The 18150-nt window shown below is 40.1% G+C and overlaps 1 protein-coding gene across 2 annotated transcripts in view; it reads right to left on the bottom strand.

Annotated features, from left to right (window-relative positions):
- Positions 1–18150, bottom strand: part of LOC105478101 (anosmin 1) — a 216462-nt gene that overhangs the window by 182835 nt on the left and 15477 nt on the right. For both annotated transcript variants that reach the window (XM_071089005.1, XM_071089004.1), the window contains exon 2: positions 1078–1125. In XM_071089005.1, the coding sequence (XP_070945106.1) occupies positions 1078–1125 (48 nt within the window). The remainder of the gene's footprint in view (positions 1–1077; positions 1126–18150) is intronic.

Here is an 18150-nt window from a genome sequence, read left to right as displayed (position 1 = left end):
GGGTTTCACCGTGTTAGCCAGGATGGTCTCGATCTCCTGACCTCGTGATCCGCCCGTCTCGGCCTCCCAAAGTGCTGGGATTACAGGCTTGAGCCACCGCGCCAGGCCTCTGTTCTATTTTAAAATAACACTCGTGTATTCAGTGAGCATGATTGTGGAAATGCATCCTTAGAACAAAGTTTTTGGTTTAGGAATATTATTTTATAATCATTTATTGTATGTATTTGAAAGACCTTTCACAAATTAATCCTTTTCATAAATATGCTATTTCAAGATTATTATATATTCCTTAGATTACTTGTTGTTTATCAAATAAAGGTGTATTTCTATTTTAGGACTAAAAGTAATATCCAGGAAATACACTGTATGAAACACTATTATGATCTCAAAGTTTTGCTCCAATGTTTTTAGCAAACTTTGTAAACTTCACTCATTTACATAACCTGATTACAAAACCTACTTCAGACTGCAGCTAGAGTACCATCATATATATATATCTAGAAAACAAAGGTTTTGGTGTATTGGGATTGAGGTAAGAACTGTATTATATCAAACATAAAATGAGTAACATAATAAAGTTCATAGTACTTTAGTGTGAGGCAAAGAATACTCAAAAATGGAAAAGAGACTGTTTAATGAAAAAATCAAATTATTTAACCAGCAATTCCTACAAAGAAACCAAAATACATGCAAAATAACATAAGTATAAATAGAACACATTAAATCTTCTCTGGTCTAACCAGAGGGCATTTTCTTCTTAGTGTTTTTTAACAGAAAATTACAAACAACAAATAAAATACAGTAGTATACAGAACCATCGATACCTGTATCTTGATGGCAGTGCTAGCTATGCAAATCGAATCTTACACATGATAAATGTCACAAAATCATATACATATGTTGCATGCATATCGATTTTGTGCTTTTGATATTGTTTTCAATTACTTAAAGTGTAACCATTGGTGGAAACGGGGCATACATGATTACTCTGTGCTGTCTTTGCAACTTACTGTGAAACTATGATTATTTCAAAGTTCAAAGTTTTTTGCATCATTCATACAGGTATAGTAAACGTACCTTAGAACATTGCTTGTGATTCTGGCACCAAACCAGGGAACCATTGTTCTGCAAAAAGAAAAAGGAAAAATATTCATTATATACTCTTCTAATAGAAAGCTACACATACACAGATTTCTAATTTAAAATTATAATTTACGCATATAATTTTTGAATATTTGCATTTTAACAAATGCAAAACCTGATGTCCTTCCCTTCCAATGACAGAAAATGTGTTTGTAAGTTTCATTTTGTTGTTGATTTCATGATGTAAACAAAGACATATAAAATACTAAAGATTCCAAGCTGTCTGAAATGAAAAAGGGTCTGAGGCAACTTTGATGGTGTGTTGAGCAGTGAAGCAGGTAAATGAACACTAGACGTTCCACCAATAGTCAGCGGTTTTGAGAAATTTACAACTTAAGCATTGTGGCTGCTTTTGACCTCAACCAATTTACAGGAATAAGAGTTTGGGATTGGGAGAAAAATCTTGTATTGGTCTGTTCTTACACTTCTATAAAGAAGTACCTGAAACTGAGTAATTTATGAAGAAAAAAGGTTTCATTGACTCACAGTTCTGCAGGCTTAACAGGAAGTATGGCTGGGAAGGCTCAGGAAACGTACACTCATGGCAGAAAGCAAAGCGGAAGCAAGCACATCTTACCATGGCAGCGCAGGAGAGAGAGAGAGCAAAAAGGGAAGTGCCACACACTTTTAAGCCATCAGATCTTGTGAGAACTCACTCACCATCATGAGAACAGCAAGGAGGAAATCCACCCCTATAGTCCAATTACCTCTCACTAGGCCCATCCTTCCAATTCGACATAAGATTTGGGCAGGCACACAAATCCAAACCACATCAGATCCCATGTGAAAAGCCTTCTCTTACTCTTTCACCAAACATATGATCACAGACAAGAGACTTAACATCCCCATGCCTCAGTTTATCCATCAGTAAAGCAAGCCTAACAGCAATATCTCATGCATCCGGCCACTGGGATAGCTAAATGAAACAATAGATACACTAAATATATAACAAATATTTGGGGCAGTGTGGTGGCTCATGCCTGTAATCCCAGCACTTTGGGAGGCCAAGACGGATGGATCACCTCAGGTCAGGAGTTTGAGACCAGCCTGACCAACATGGTGAAACCCTGTCTCTACTAAAAAATATAAAATTAGCCGGGTGTGGTGGCGCATGCCTGTAATCCCAGCTACTGGGGAGGCTAAGGCAGGCGAATCATTTGAACCTAGGAGGAGGAGGTTGCAGTGAGCTGAAATTGCACCATTGCACTCCAGCCTGGGCAACAAGAGGAAAACTCCATCTCAAAAAAAAAAAAAATTGGACTATGATTTATTATCTTGATCATGTTTTTTTTGGTCATGTTTTTTTCTCTGGTTGGGATCTTTTAAGTCACGTTATGCTAGGCTGGAATAGGTGGCAAAGCTAGCAGAAACCATCACCCAATAGCTAAGACGTCATGACCTCTAATTCTCTGAAGTTCAAGGTGGAGATGAGACAAAATCACCCATTTCCTATGTTTGAACGTCTAAACTTTTAATATGAAGGATACCAGTATGGATAGAGCAAGATGATACATGTTTGCAGTTATGAGAAAAGAAAATTGAACCAAAAGATATCTTTTAGAAAATACTTTTATAGCAAGTTTATTGAGATACAATTCACAAAATTCACTCATTTACACTGTACAATTTGAGTATATTCAGAAAGCTATACAACCATCATCACTATTTGATTGTAGAACATTTTCATCAGCCCAAAAAGAAACCTGGACCTATTTGTAGTCACTCCCATTCTGTCTTCCCCACTACTTGCCAAACCCTGGCAAACACTAAATCTACTTCTGTCTTTATCTATTTGACTATTCTGGACATTTTATATAAGTGGAATCATACAGTATGTGTCTGGCTTCTTGATGCTAAATGCTACAGCAATCTTGCTTCATGTACATTGTAGCATATATTGGTACTTCATCTTTTTTGACTGTCAGTTTCAGCTATATGGATATACCACATTTTGCCCATCCACTGCCAATAATATATCTGAATATGTCCCTTCCCAATAATAGCTTAATTATAGAATCCCCCACAAACCAGTAAATAAATCTCAGCTGTATAGGATTGGCAATCTTCTTCAATGTGAAGATTATTGGCTTAAAAGATCTCAGTCCCATATGAATGCTTTAACTATGAAACCTCTCTAGCATACAGCCCTACTTTTTACTTCTTCTCAGCCTTAACTCCCAATAATTCCTACACATGCTTAGGATTTTAGCCAGCCTTAACTCCCAATAATTCCTACACATTCTTAGGATTTTAGCCAATCTCCTATGAACCTACATACCACCTACTGAATTCCATACGTCCACACCTGGGCCCTCATCTCTCCCCTCACATCTATGCCCCCCATGGAGAGAGCAAGGTCTGAAGCTGGAGACGCATATGAACAGCCTAGGGTGAAGTTCGGTATGATTTTTGGCAGGGATTACATCAGATAAATAATTAGATTGGGCAGAGGCCAATGCTGGACAAATGATGGGCGTAGTTGAGTTACTGGAAAATGAGGTGTTAGGAGAAAGCGTGTAAGAGGGCATAACATACCCTTTTATAAAACTGATGTTTTATAAAGGGAGCCATTGGCTTGGTTATAAGCTAAAAGTTTAGAGGGCCAGGCTGACTAGGGGATGGTCATAAACAGAGTGACAACTGCAAAAAGCAGGGGCCGGGCATTGAGCATGCAGAAGCTGGGGGCTGGGACAGGGCAGCTTTGAAGAACTTCCTACATGACGGCCAGCCTCAGCATGTTGCGCGGTGTGTAGGTTCATATGCGATCGACTAAAATCCTAGGTATGTGAAGGAATTATTGGGAGTTAAGGTTGAGAAGAAGTAAATATTAGGGCTATATGCTAGCGGGGTTTCATGGTTAAAGCTTCCCCTGCTTCACCTGTGCAGAGTTGGCTCCTGCCAGGACTTCCAAGGACCATACCTGTCTGAGCACATCCTGGACTCAACCTGAGTGTTCCAAACTCCTCCCCACCCAGTGATGGGAAGCAATGAGGCACCTTCTAAAGAGATTCAGGGTTGAACTGGACAGCCTCAGACCTTGGAGACTAGATCAAAGCCAGTTCCCGAAGGTCTTTTTTAGCACCATCTTGGTTTGAAGGCTTTGAGTCTTCTTGAGTCAGGTCAGCAGGGTCCTGTTCCTTGGTCTAGAAACCTCAACATGGGCACGGGTGAGACGTCCTTCCCTTCCAGATGTTTCTTTTCCTAGGCAGATGGGCAGGACCTTATCTCTGGATGAGATCAGGGGACCTTCAGCTATTTCTGCACTTGCTGGATTCCTCTTTGGAGTTTTATCACACCCTCTCCTGCTGAATGATATACTTTACTTTGTCTGTGTCTTCGTTGCTCAACTAGATTTTTCCCTGGGGACAGGACTCCATGTTTCCTCTTTACCTGTCTGTATCACGTTAGCAAGGGAGGGCAGGTCCTGGTCCTCATAGAGAAGGTACATTTCTGAGGCCATGCAAGGGTGACTGGGGTTCCAAAAGTAGGCACAGCAACTGTTGTCAACAGGTTGACAAAATATGACTAATGTGGCAATACATCTTTGACTATTATTATTATTACAGTGGCCAAATCTATGTGGCAGAAATGTGCCTTGATGTTTTAATACTCACCCCATGTAATCATCCCACAAAATGACATAAGCTTCATTTATTCATTTTACTGTTAAGAAACCTGTAGTCAGGGAAACCAAGTAAAATATGCAGAGTGACAAAGCCAGTGATTAACCTCAGTGGTAAACAACACAACAGGTAAAGCCACAGGTGAAGAAAGGAGCAAGATGCACACTCGATTTTGAAGGAATTTCCAGATTTATAACCTTGAAAGGAGAGATGAAGATTGGTCCAACAGTCCTAAATACCGTATGTTGAGGTAGCAGCAGTTCAGATGGATGGGGTGAAGCAGAGAATAGGAGGGGAGATCAGGTACATCGACAGACAGTAGACTGCAGGATTTTCATTACAGAAGATTTTATCTCTGGAAATAAATTTTTTAATTTAACAAATATCAGAGAGTTAATTAAAACAAAAATAAAGAATTAGAGTCCTGAGAAGCCCTGTGCAGGACACACCTTGATATGGTTTGGCTGTGTCCCCACCCAAATCTCATCTTGAACTGTAGCTCCCACAATTCCTGCGTGATGTGAGAGGGACCCTATGAGAGGTAATTGCATCATGGGGGCGGGTTTTTCCCATGTTATTCTCATGATAGTAAGTCTCACAAGATCCGATGGTTTTATAAAGGGCAGTTGCCCCCACACACCCTCTCTTGCCTGCCACCATTTAAGATGTGCCTTTGCTCCTCCTTTGTCTTCCACCATGATTGTGAGGCCTCCTCAGCCATGTGGAACTGTGAGTCCATTAAATCTCCTTTTCTTTGTAAATTACCCAGTCTCAGGTATGTCGTTATTAGCAGCATGAGAACAGACTAATACACACCTTGATTAGCTATCTTTTGTTCCCTTCTACTGTGTTATGTTGAATGGCCAAACTTCAACAACAAAAGCACAAAGGATGCAGCAGAGATTGTCTTCAGCTGTCCAACCTCCCCTTCCCAAGTGAAAACCCTCCTGCCCTGCTCCACACCAGCTCTCCTTCTTTCCTGGAATTCAATGTTCCTGATACCATTGGCTTATACACACCCATCAAAATGAGAACAAAGCCAATAGCCACAGAGCCTATTTTGAATTGGGAATTAATATCAATGCATTGCGTTGATCAAGGCATTTTCATTTCAAGCAAAATTTTCTACTAATCACAAAATGAAAAACTCTGTCATTGCAAAGAAATATTTGGGGCAATGGCAAGCATGCATAAACAATTATTATGATTAGAATTATTTTTTAAAATTAGTGAGGACAGCATGTCATAGGCTGCTTGGGATGATTAAAACGATAATCCTCGTAAAGTATTTATCAAAATGTTTGGCTCAGGATTTTTAAAAAATCCTTTGTTATCATTGATGTGATTTTGTTGTCATTTGCCATTAGTATTGTCTTTAGCAGTTTGGGAGTAATCCTAGACTTAATAGCTCCCAGCTCACAATGGATAATACCCTAGACTAACTGATTCAGTCTTATTATAGTGAGACTCAAAAGTATTTAGCATTGAAAATACTAAGATACAGTATTTTAGCAATACTAAAATACAAATAAAACTTGCAGTAAAAGGATGCCTTTCCATTCTGTTTTTTTCCTTGGGTGGAAGCAATTTTTCAACATTTGCCAACAGGATGAGTGGGCAATGGTATTGGTATTTTTACTTTAATTTTCTGACTGGGCATTTATTTTCCTTTACCACGGATAGTCTGTCTCTTTTACCATATCGAATTGTGGATTGCTCACCATTTTTAAAATCAATTTTAGCAACTATTAGTACCACTTAGGTTCAATGATCATTTGTCTATTGCAAAAATTCTCAAGCCCCTCATTCATCTTTTGCATTTATTTGTGAGGTTTTTCCACAAGGAAATTTTATATGCATGCACACACACAGATGCACACATGCATGCATTCACATATATATTTGCCCTCAAAATGCATCCCTAGTTCCTTTTTGGATTTTGGGTTTCCTGTTTTTCTTAAAATAATTGCCCCCATTCTAAGGTTTTGCAGCTGTTCTGTGCTTTTACCTGTATCAGTCATCATGTGCTAAGCTATTTATCTCTACTAATAACTTCTAAGAACTCTGCCCACTAGCATCAGGGATGCCAAAAAAAAACTCAATTAATGCTGGCCACTTTGTTCGGCCCAGGTGTTACCCCATCACGATCCACCTATGTTGCTTACATATAGTACTCTTTGAGCAGAAGAGCAATAAAAAAATACAAGAATCCAGTATATTTCAATACCCTGCCCCAGGGGAAGTCTTTCATCAGATTACAATAGCCTTCACCAGTTAAACCATTTGACAACAAAAATAAAATACAATATTTGCAATAAAGTCTTGTACTGGCTTAAAGCCAACAAAGATAAAGAGTCAAAGTACCTTAGGCTAGAAACACATTTGCCTCTAGAACCATCATGGTAACCTCCAGGTAGGATTAGACAGTGGGACTTTTGTAATTATATAAAGATTACATCCTGTATTTTATTGGTTTAACTAGATCAAACATGAATGTTAGTCAATTCGACTTTCAAAGAGTTTATATAAGTTCAATCAAGTGCACCCTGCCATTATTTCAATGACATTTTCAAAGTCTTTTCATTTCTAGCCTTTTGATTTTTCCTTAAAGAAAGGTAATTCTTCAAAAGCTTCAAGTAAAGAAAACACATCATTCATGCAAAGACAACACACATGGGAAGAATAAAGATAAATGAAAGCTAGTTATCTGGATACAACCATATGAAAAGAGAAAACAGGAACAGATCTCACTCATTTCCTTCAACATAGCCAGGTGTCGGCATGGAACAACTAAAGAACTAGTCAGTCTAAAGTTTCCAAAATACACACCAAACTAGTGTCTAACAATGGAACTGAACATTTGAAATAGAAATCAGTCAGGAAACCCACCATAGACCTTAACTTTACCAATCAATGCTTTGACACTACAAATAATTAGCTCTGACCCTGAATGGACAATTTTGTGTCCACGCTTGGTGTAAGTTATTTTAAAGCAATAGATGAAACTATGGATACAAGTCATTATATATTTGTCCAAACCCATAGACCATACAATATCAAGAGTGAAGCGTATGTAAACTATGGACCCTGATGATGATGATGTGTCAATGTAGGTTCATCCGTTGTTCACAAATGTCCCACTCCGGTGGGGGATGTTGGTAATGGGAGAGGCTGTGCACGGTGGAGGTAGAGAGTATGTGGATATTCTCTGTACCTTCTGCTCAATTGCTATAAACCTAAAACTGCTGTAAAAAATAAAAAGTCTATTTAAAAGGTTCAGTAGGAGGGCTTTCTTTATATATTTGTTTGTTCATAAGTAAGATTTCTTTCAAATGTTATGGAATATCCTCAGCAGTCTTTTCATTAACCAAGAAAAAAGTCTCTCTGTATTCTACAAACATTTCACATTTAATAGAATTCTACAGGAAACAAATATTTGATCATACAGAAAGAAATACACCTGCCTCCAGACACCCAGCCTTCCCATACTGTCCTTTCTTTTTTTTTTTTTTTTTTTTTTTGAGACGGAGTCTCGCTCTGTCACCCAGGCTGGAGTGCAGTGGCCGGATCTCAGCTCACTGCAAGCTCCGCCTCCCGGGTTTACGCCATTCTCCTGCCTCAGCCTCCCGAGTAGCTGGGACTACAGGCGCCTGCCACCTCGCCCGGCTAAGTTTTTTTTGTATTTTTAGTAGAGACGGGGTTTCACTGTGTTAGCCAGGGTGGTCTCGATCTCCTGACCTCATGATCCGCCCGTCTCGGCCTCCCAAAGTGCTGGGATTACAGGCTTGAGCCACCGCGCCCGGCCTGTCCTTTCTTCATAGTAAATGCCACTTCAACCAGGAAGCCTTCCCTGACCCCCACGCCCTGACTACCGCAGCTCTCTCTCTCTTGCTTGCTCTTATAACATCCTGCACTTCTCCTCCCAGGAACTCTATCACACAGTGGACAAGTGTTAATTATGTGTGTTGTTTTAATTTAACGATCATCTGCCCCCCAGCCTGGAAAACGTTTGGTGGTAGTGTCTATCCCTAGCACATGTTTGCTATTGGCTCTCTGGCACACAGCAGCGTGCCTGCCACAGAGTAAATGGTCTTCGCAAATGGTACTGATTGAAGAAATAAATGAATGGAGTAGGAGGTCATATAAAGGAATTTAAGCTTTAGTTATTAGGTCCTGAGGAGCTAGAAAGAATGATATAAATAGACTGAGCTGACAAAATGTTTCATCTTCTCTGGATGGAGCTCTTAGGAAGTAGGCTCATTATTTTGTTTCCTATGATGTAAATGTCCAAGAGATTTGGCATGATAACACCCAAAACTGAACAAAGACTTGCATTTGGGATCAAATGTTATTTATATGTTATATTTATTTACATGTTATTTAATAAATAAAAATACGAATTATCTTTTTATAGGATGTAGAGTTATCTAAAGAAAATGTATAGAACAGCAAATGCCAGACTTTTCTTCTTCTCATCATTCCCTAAACAATACAGTGTAACAGCTATTTACATAGCATTTACATAGTATTAGGTATTATAAGTAATGTACAGATGATCTTAAATATATAGGAGGATATTTGCAGGTTATATACAAATATCACACCATTTTATTTCAATAACTTGAGTATCTTCAGATGTAGGTGTCTGCCGGGGTGGGGAGGGGAGGCAGGTCCTGAAACCCTTAGGGTGCATTATAACTTCATTTCAGGTTGATATACTTTTCCTGAAACCAATAGAATTGTGTTCTTCAAGTATATTCATCCAAGAAGAACATATTGTTGTTTCAATGTAACCAGCAGTTATTTTCCATCTGTACTTTTAAAAACAACTGGCCAGGCATGGTGGCTCACGCCTGTAATCCCAGCACTTTGGGAGGCTGAGGCAGGCGGACCACAAGGTCAGGATTTCGAGACCAGCCTGGCCAACATGGTGAGACCCCATCTCAACTAAAAATACAAAAATAAGCTGGGCGTGCCAGTACATGCCTGTAATCCCAGCTACTCGGGAGACTGAGGCAGGAGAATTGCTTGAATCCAGGGGGTGGAGGTCGCAGTGAGCTGAGATCACACCACTGCATTGCAGCCTGGGTGGCAGAGTGAGACTATGCCTCAAAACAAAAACAAAAACAAAAACAAAAAACTTTAGTGGGAAGCTGAGTGCCAGATAGTTGAAAGGAACAGTAGAAATGTCTAAGAAACTATCATCAGAGTGAACAGGCAACCTACAGACTGGGAGAAAAATTTTGCAATCTATCCATCTGACAAAGGGCTAATATCCAGAATCTACAAGAAACTTAAACAAATTTACTAGAAAAAAACCAAACAACCCCATCAAAAACTGGGTGAAGGATATGAACAGACACTTCTCAAAAGAAGACATTTATGCGGCCAACAAACAAGAAAAAAAGTTCATCATCACTGGTCATTAGAGAAACACAAATCTAAACCACAATGAGATACCATCTCAGTTAGAATGGTGATCATTAAAAAGTCAGGAAACAACAGATGCTGGAGAGGATGTGGAGAAATAGGAATGCTTTTACACTGTTGGTGGGAGTGTAAATTAGTTCAACCATTGTGGAAGACAATGTGGCAATTCCTCAAGGATCTAGAACAAGAAATACCATTTGACCCAGCAATCCCATAACTGGGTATATACCCAAAGGATTATAAATCATTCTACTATAAAGATACATTCACACGTATGTTTATTGTGGCACTATTCACAACAGCAAAGACTTGGAAACAACCCAAATGCCCATCAGTGATAGACTGGATAAAGAAAATGTGGCACATAGACACCATGGAATACTATGTAGCCATAAAAAAGGATGAGCTCATGTCCTCTGCAGGGACATGGATGAAGCTGGAAACATTCATTCTCAGCAAACTAACACAGGAACAGAAAACCAAACACCGCAAGTTCTTAGTCATAAGTGGGAGTTGAACAATGAGAATACACGGACACAGGGAAGGGAACATCACACACCGGAGTCTGTCAGGGGGTGGGGGGCGAGGGGAGGGATAGCATTAGGAGGAATACCTAATATAGCTGATGGGTTGATGGGTGCAGCAAGCTGCCGTGGCATATGTATACCTATATCACAAACCTGAATGTTCTGCACATGTATCCCAGAACTTAAAGTATAATTAAAAAAAGAAAAGGAAAAAGCAGTACATATACACAGTGGAGTATTCTTCAACCATAAAAAAAGAAATGTCTTTAAGAAAACAAATGTCAATCTCATTTCAAAGTTCTTTTGAATAACGAAAATCATCAAAGAAGAAAATTAAGAAAGACCAACACAGAGAGAAAACAATATTAAATAACTTTACATGACTCTGAATTACATTGTTTTCTTTTCTTTTCTTTTCTTTCTTGAGACAGGGTCTCACTCTGTCACCCAGGCTGGAGTGCAGTGGTGAGATCACAGCTCACTGCAACCTTCACCTCCAGGGACATTCTTCAGCATGGTTATCTGAAAGGAGTATGACATGATGAGAATTTTTAACTGGCTATAGTGTACCTTAGGTGATATGTAATAACTAGAAGTGCTTTGAAGTCTTCTTAGGTCTTTTATTTCCTTAACTGTTGTAGGTGTTGTGTTCTTAATATAGGATGTTTTATAAATAAATATAACTAAAAATTCATCAAGAAAAATTTTAGCAGAAATTAAAGTTGCATAGACAGTTGCTAAAACCATGACTTGCGACATTTCTTAGCTACATCAGGATTCAATCTTGTCCACCTTGGGAAAGGTAGTGTGCAATAGCTGCTCTTATGCACAAATGATTGAAAGCCATTATTTGTGTTACCTTATTATTTTTTTTTTCTTTTTCTGAGATGGAGTCTCGCTCTGTCGCCCAGGCTGGAGTGCAGCGGCGCGATCTCAGCTCACTGCAAGCTCCACCTCTCGGGTTCACGCCATTCTCCTGCCTCAGCCTCCCTAGTAGCTGGGACTACACGAGCCCGCCACCACGCCCGGTTAATTTTTTTGTATTTTTTTAGTAGAGACGGGGTTTCACCGTGTTAGCCAGGATGGTCTCGATCTCCTGACCTTATGATGCGCCCACCTCAGCCTCCCAAAGTGCTGGGATTACAAGCGTGAGCCACCGCGCCTGGCCGTGTTATCTTATAAATTTATTGAGGGTTTTTGAAATTCTGACTGTACAGTTAATCACATGAGCCACATAGGACTCCAGAGCTCTCTGAGAACTTCTACCTCACCAGCAGTCCTTCCGTGCAAAGTATTTTCATCAACGGGCATTCCGGTCTCTGTCAAAGTGTAAGATTTATTTGAATGTGACCAAGCCTGCTCTCTAAACACAACCAGGATAAGAAAAAGGACCAACACGTGATTCCAAATACCCACTCAAAATGTTTGTAAACTGTAGCATTCTGACTCAGATGATACCATAACATTACAACTCAAGAGAAGATCTTTGAGGGCCATCCAATCCATCTTCTTGGTGCAAACAAGACAAATGTAACTCATTAATGACATGTCATTGTCTCATAATACAGGGAACTTTCCAAGGGAAAGAGGTTACACTGTCCCTGTAACATGTTACCCCGTCATGCTGACTTTTCCATCCTGAATTCCTAGCGAAATCTCTCAAAGCCGTTCAAGGGAAAAGGGGTGAGGAGTTGCAAGTGATCAACTTTCAGATTTTCTGCCTGCTAATATTTCATTCTCTAATTAACTAATTCGTCTAGTAACTCTCTCCAAAACATTTACCATGCCAAAGGAAAACATCAAAACCAGAAGAGAAAAACACAATGCAGGGACCATGCTGCCTGAGTGTGAAGAAGGAAGATCACACACATATTACTGAATTCCATAATACTCAAGGGCAGGACCAAGACGATGACACAAACCACATCATGGAAATGAGCATATAGTGAGGAACTTAGAATTTCCACTAATGGCTGAGGAGAAAGGAAAAGTAAAGAATGGGGTTAGAGGAGAAATCTAAGTGTCCAATAAACCTCAAAATTACCATACTGAAGAGGAATCTAAGTGCCCAATGATAGCTCTAAACCTCAAAATTACCAAGCTTAAGACTGTGCCAAATCATCAGGTTAGTCATTGTTACGCATTGAATAACATGTGAAAGTCATTGGAAACAGTGGCAACACAAGAGTCAGAGGAAAATTCTACATCCTGAGAATTGCAAGTTAATAGCAATTCAAGTTCAACAGTCTCCCTTTGTAGATGAGTCAATTGGGGCTCAGGAAGGCTAAAAATGTATGAACTACTACTGATTCAAACAAAAAGAATATTTTAATAGTAAGCACACCTTACTTAAAGTAAAAGGCTTTATTTCACATGCCAGGCTACTACTCATCCATCATGGGTGGTAAGCTCTCAGAAAAATTAATGTCTTCTTTTCTCAAATGAGATGAATAATGCCTTTACAAGATAATCACAGAGATGTCTATGAAAACCACCTGTGACCATCCAAGGTCAAGGCTGTAGTCTAGCTGGCAAGATGCCAAGTTCAGTGATATGACCACTTTGCACACAAGGAGTGACTTTCGATAATGTAGAAGAAGGTCTCAGAGAGATCTGGGGTCCCACCTAGAGGTTGATTAATCCCAATTAAACATGCAATTTGCCATGGAGAAGTCAGAATTCTAAAATCCCTCAGTAAGTTTTGGTACATCAATAAAGAAAATGGTTTCCAGTTGCTTATAAATAAGAGCAGCCTAATTAATTTCTACATTGTATGGTTGTTTCAAGTCTTTGCAAAGGCATAATATCCATGTAAAGCATAGAATCTATACAGTTGTTTAATGCACGGTTACACTAAATTAGATTCACATATCAAAACCCCACTTGGGAGAACATGAAAATGCAATACTGTCAAGTGCTATTCTTAGTATAATTCCAAATTCAAATTGAAATATATGACTTTGTTTCCTACGGCTGCCATGACAAAGTACCACAACCCAGGGCGGGCTGAAACAGCAGAAATTTATTGTCTCTCGGTTCTGGAGGCTGGAAGTATGAGACCAAAGTATCGCAAGACCATGCTCTCTCAGAAAGGTCATAGGGGAAGATTGACTCCGTGACTTTCTTTGAGCTTCTGACAGTTCCTTGGCTTGTGACAGCATTCCAACCTTCACATCCGTGTCCTCACATCTCTGCATGTCTGTGTTAAAATTTCCCCTTTCTGTAAGGACACCAGTCATATTGGATTAGGGGCCCACCCTCCTACAGAATGACTCATCTTAACTAATCACATCTCCAACGACGTTATTTCCAAATAAGGCCACTTTGCCACTTTCTGAGGTACTGGGGGTTAGGACATCAACATATGGAGTTAGAGGTGCATTATTCAATCCAGAAAAGTGACTAAAATAAATTAAAGCCATGGGACAAATACTACATTGTTTCAGCCACATTTCAACCTGCACCTCAGTTAATAATCTCTGTCTTAATATGTTCACGTATTATTTTTTCAATTTGCTTCAACTCACTGTCGATGTTAATTTCTTCACTTTGGCCTCCTTGCTACCTCCCAGCAAATGTCAGAACATGGTGTTTTGTAACAATCCATCTGTCCATCTCACTGACAATGGTTTTTCCTTTCATAAAGTACTTCAATCTGACAGCATGTGGGTGCATCATAAGAAGGTATTTGTAATCCATAATGTAAACTGTTTAGAATCAAGTAGTCCAGTTTTGGTGAAAATGGATTGCCTGAATAAACATGGAGAACCACACAGTCATATTGAGGTGATTTGGCCAAGCACACAATTCTCCCCAGGTGTGACCAATCTACTCTTAAAATGTTGCACCCTCTGGTGAAACCTTCAGGTTCATGTTCCTGATCTTTGTTCCATACCTGGACCTCGATTACTAATGACCCATTCTTTCCCAGGAGACCCACTCTGTCTCCCTGAACACATATGTTCAGAGGAGTTGACAATGGCTTCTTCATCCGTCAACAAGTTGGAATCAAAACTCGTGTTTCAAAAGAGATGGCAGCCATACAGTGACTCCAGCCCTCTCATTTGACAAATGAGTCTACCGATTCTAAGTGAGCCTACAGTGATGTTTCTGCTGAGGACACCACCACTGACTTCTACTTAGTAAGCTCACACTTAATCAATTGTACATAACCTGAATCAAAAAGGGCTGCCCAGAAGAATGTCCAAGCTGGTGGATGGAGAATGGACAGTTCCAAAGCTAGAACTTGGCACCTCTTATCAAGCAAAGAAAGGTACCAGAGAGAAGCCCAACAGCATGACTAACTGAAGCAGTGGCCTTCAAAGTGTGGTACTGGAACCAGTGACATCAGCCTCACCTGGAAGCTTTTGAAACATGCAAATTCTGGTGATACACCTCACACTCATAGAATCAAAACTCCTGGTGCTGGAGAGCAGTGAGCTGTTTTACAAGTCGTCCAAATATGGCTGATCCCCACGAAAGCCTGAGATGCTTACTCTTCCCTTGCTTTATGTGACTTCACGAAATACACTCCAATTGTCTTTCTTCTCTCCCTTCCAAGTGTCCCAAATAAATGACTGAGACCATTACTCAGTTCTTACAGGTCTCTTATAGGATTCTTGTCATTGAAAAAGAACAACCCGCTTTGTAAAGCAATAAGTTGATCTTTGCATGTGCTGTTTTCTTTTTCTGCAAGACCGAGACTCAAGGTAACAACATTCAGGGCGGTCTAGACCTCTCTGGCCTCTGCTTTCTTGGCCTCATCTCAGTCTCTGGCCATTTTCATACAGAACAACTGTAGAAACACGTAATTTCTTGCTGGGGATGACCGTGTGGCAAAAGCACAAAGCTGACTTTAAAGGCACTCTCAAATCACCCTATTATTTTTCAAAATAGATGCTTGGCAGCTGCAAGGCTTGACAGGTGCAATATGTTATGCATAATAAGTCATTCCCACAAGGCGCATTACTGCCTGGAATCTGGCATGTTGACCAGCAGAGGTTAAGGATTAATGTTAAGTTATCAAGCTAATTACTCACATGCATTAAGAGTAGCTGGAGAGGATATGCTTCCGGATAACATGAGCTGGGAACTATTGCTATTATCACTATAACCATTAAAAAAAATCTAATTGAAAAAACGTACCGTGCCCCAGAGACAAAAACTACTATTTCCATGTGCTTCCCTACTGAATATTTTAGCAACACATTTTGGAATATGCCTGGAATCCTAGAAGTTGTTGTTTTAATGGTAAAGCAAAACCTCCATCTTGCTATACACACGTAAACTGGGAGATGCAGGACTTAGTTGCGCTTCATTTGCAGTAGGGAACACCCAAGAAGGGGAAACAGATGACTAAAACTACGCGTTTTCCCCTTCTAATTGACTTTATAAAGTGTCAGATTTTTGTCACATTGTTTTCTTGTGATACATGCTTTTTCATTATGCTAATTTATGTTATTCATTAAAGAGTGCAGAATAATTCATCAAACTAAAATAGAGCACCTTGTAGTCCATTATGCCCTGACTTACATTCCAACCCATTCATCATGATTCTGGGTTATTTTAATATAAACTTCAAAAGACAGTGTGTTTTAATGAGGGACCACTTGAGAAAACATGATTAATTAAATGTGATGCAAGAGAAAAGAGCAATAACCCCAAGAAAAAACTTTGCTTTGCAAAAAAATAAAACTCATTCCAAGAAAAATGTGTTCATTGCAGAATTAGAAGCATGTCTGAAAAGTCAGGTATGTTTTCCCAATAGAATAGATGACTTGGAATTAAATGAGTTTTTTTCCTTATACAATATTTATCCAGGATTTCAAATTTCTATAAAAATCTACTTAATCTTATCCGATGCATCATATGGAAATGGGAAATCTTTCTTTTTTCAGAGACAGGGTCTCTCTGTCACCTAGGCTGGAGTGCAGTGGCTCAATCATAGCTCACTGTAGCTCAACATCCTGGGCTCAAGCAATTCTTCTGCCTCAGACTCTCAAGTAGCAAGGATGAGAGGTATGCACCACCACGCCTGGCTAATTTTTTTTTGGTAGAGATGGGGTCTCACTTTGACGCCCAGGCTGGTCTCAAACTCCTAACCTCAAGTGATCCTCCCATCTCAGCCTCCCAAAGCACTGGGATGACAGGCCCACTATGGCCACCCAGAATAGGAAATCTTTAAGTAACAAAAGCACATCCAAGAGATCTGCATATCATGCTCTACCGATTGAACTAGATACTTCAAAACAAACTGGAAAGAGTCTCTTAAATTAAAAGTGAAGTTTTTAAATCTCTTTTTTTTTTTGAGGTGGAGGGGTCTCTCAGACCAGACTGTAGAGCACTGGGGATCCAGGGTTACACACTATTCATTTTATTTTATCTTTTGTAGCAATGGGGTCTCACCGTGTTGCCCAGGCTAGAATAGAACTCCTGGGCTGTGATCATCCCTCCTCAGCCTCTCAAGCAGCTGGGGCTACAGGCGTGCACCACACTATTTTTGAATCCCAAGATCATCAGCACCAGGCACTCCCTCTAGGCCTAACTCATCTTGATGACAGCCAGCGCATCTGTAAACCGAGTAAGAGGCTCTGTTCTGAGTAAAATGCATGGCATCCCAGAAAACTCAATGAAGCAGCACCACCATCGAAATGGAGGAAAGGGCAGTCGATGGTCTGAGAGAGAGGGTAGAGACAACAGTCTTCAGAAAGGAAAAGAAGTTTACATGCAAACAAGTCCCCAAAACAGGAGACCTTAGGACCAGTTCACCAACAGAAATAATGATAATGTGAATTTAAAGAAGATGCAGCATAACTAAGTTTGCACGAGTCTGCTCAGAGGTAAAAACCATCCATCTACTTATACGATCATGCTCACATGCCACGACACATCTTCACAATCAGGGTTGCTAAAGACACAAGGAAAATGAGGCTTTTATTTAGGAGAGAGAAACTTAACAGAACGCTACAAGGTCTCATTTATTCAGAAGATGAAAACTTGTCAGGCTAACCCTGTCCTTTTGTGGTGATCTCAGGGCCCAAACCTCCTCCTCTGACTGTGAATGGGGATGCCCATGTCTCCCAGTAAGCAAGAGAGTTCACAGCATCGGTTTTGATTCCAGAATTACTTACAGCAGAGATATAAGCATAGGAAGGGACAGAACCAGGGTAGGGCACCAGCAGTCTGGATTCACAGTGTGCTCTGGATCACCCCGTAAACCCCATCTTGTGGCCTCCCATCTCTGAGCTAGTGCCACCTGATGCCTCCTTTGTGTCTGTGCACCCCAGTTCCCTGACACGGTCCTTTGGGAATGAAGGCGTGTGCCTTGGTCATCTTGGCAACACCAGTGCTTAGCAAAGAGCCTGACATAGCACAGACCCTTAGCGTTTCCTGAGAACAAGAAGCTAAGACATGTCATGACTGCCAGG

The sequence above is a fragment of the Macaca nemestrina genome, chromosome X (assembly GCF_043159975.1).
Source record: "Macaca nemestrina isolate mMacNem1 chromosome X, mMacNem.hap1, whole genome shotgun sequence".
In the NCBI taxonomy this organism is placed as follows: Eukaryota; Metazoa; Chordata; class Mammalia; order Primates; family Cercopithecidae; genus Macaca; species Macaca nemestrina.
Note: the sequence above shows the minus strand (reverse complement) of the source record. Positions and strands in the feature narration are given on the sequence as shown.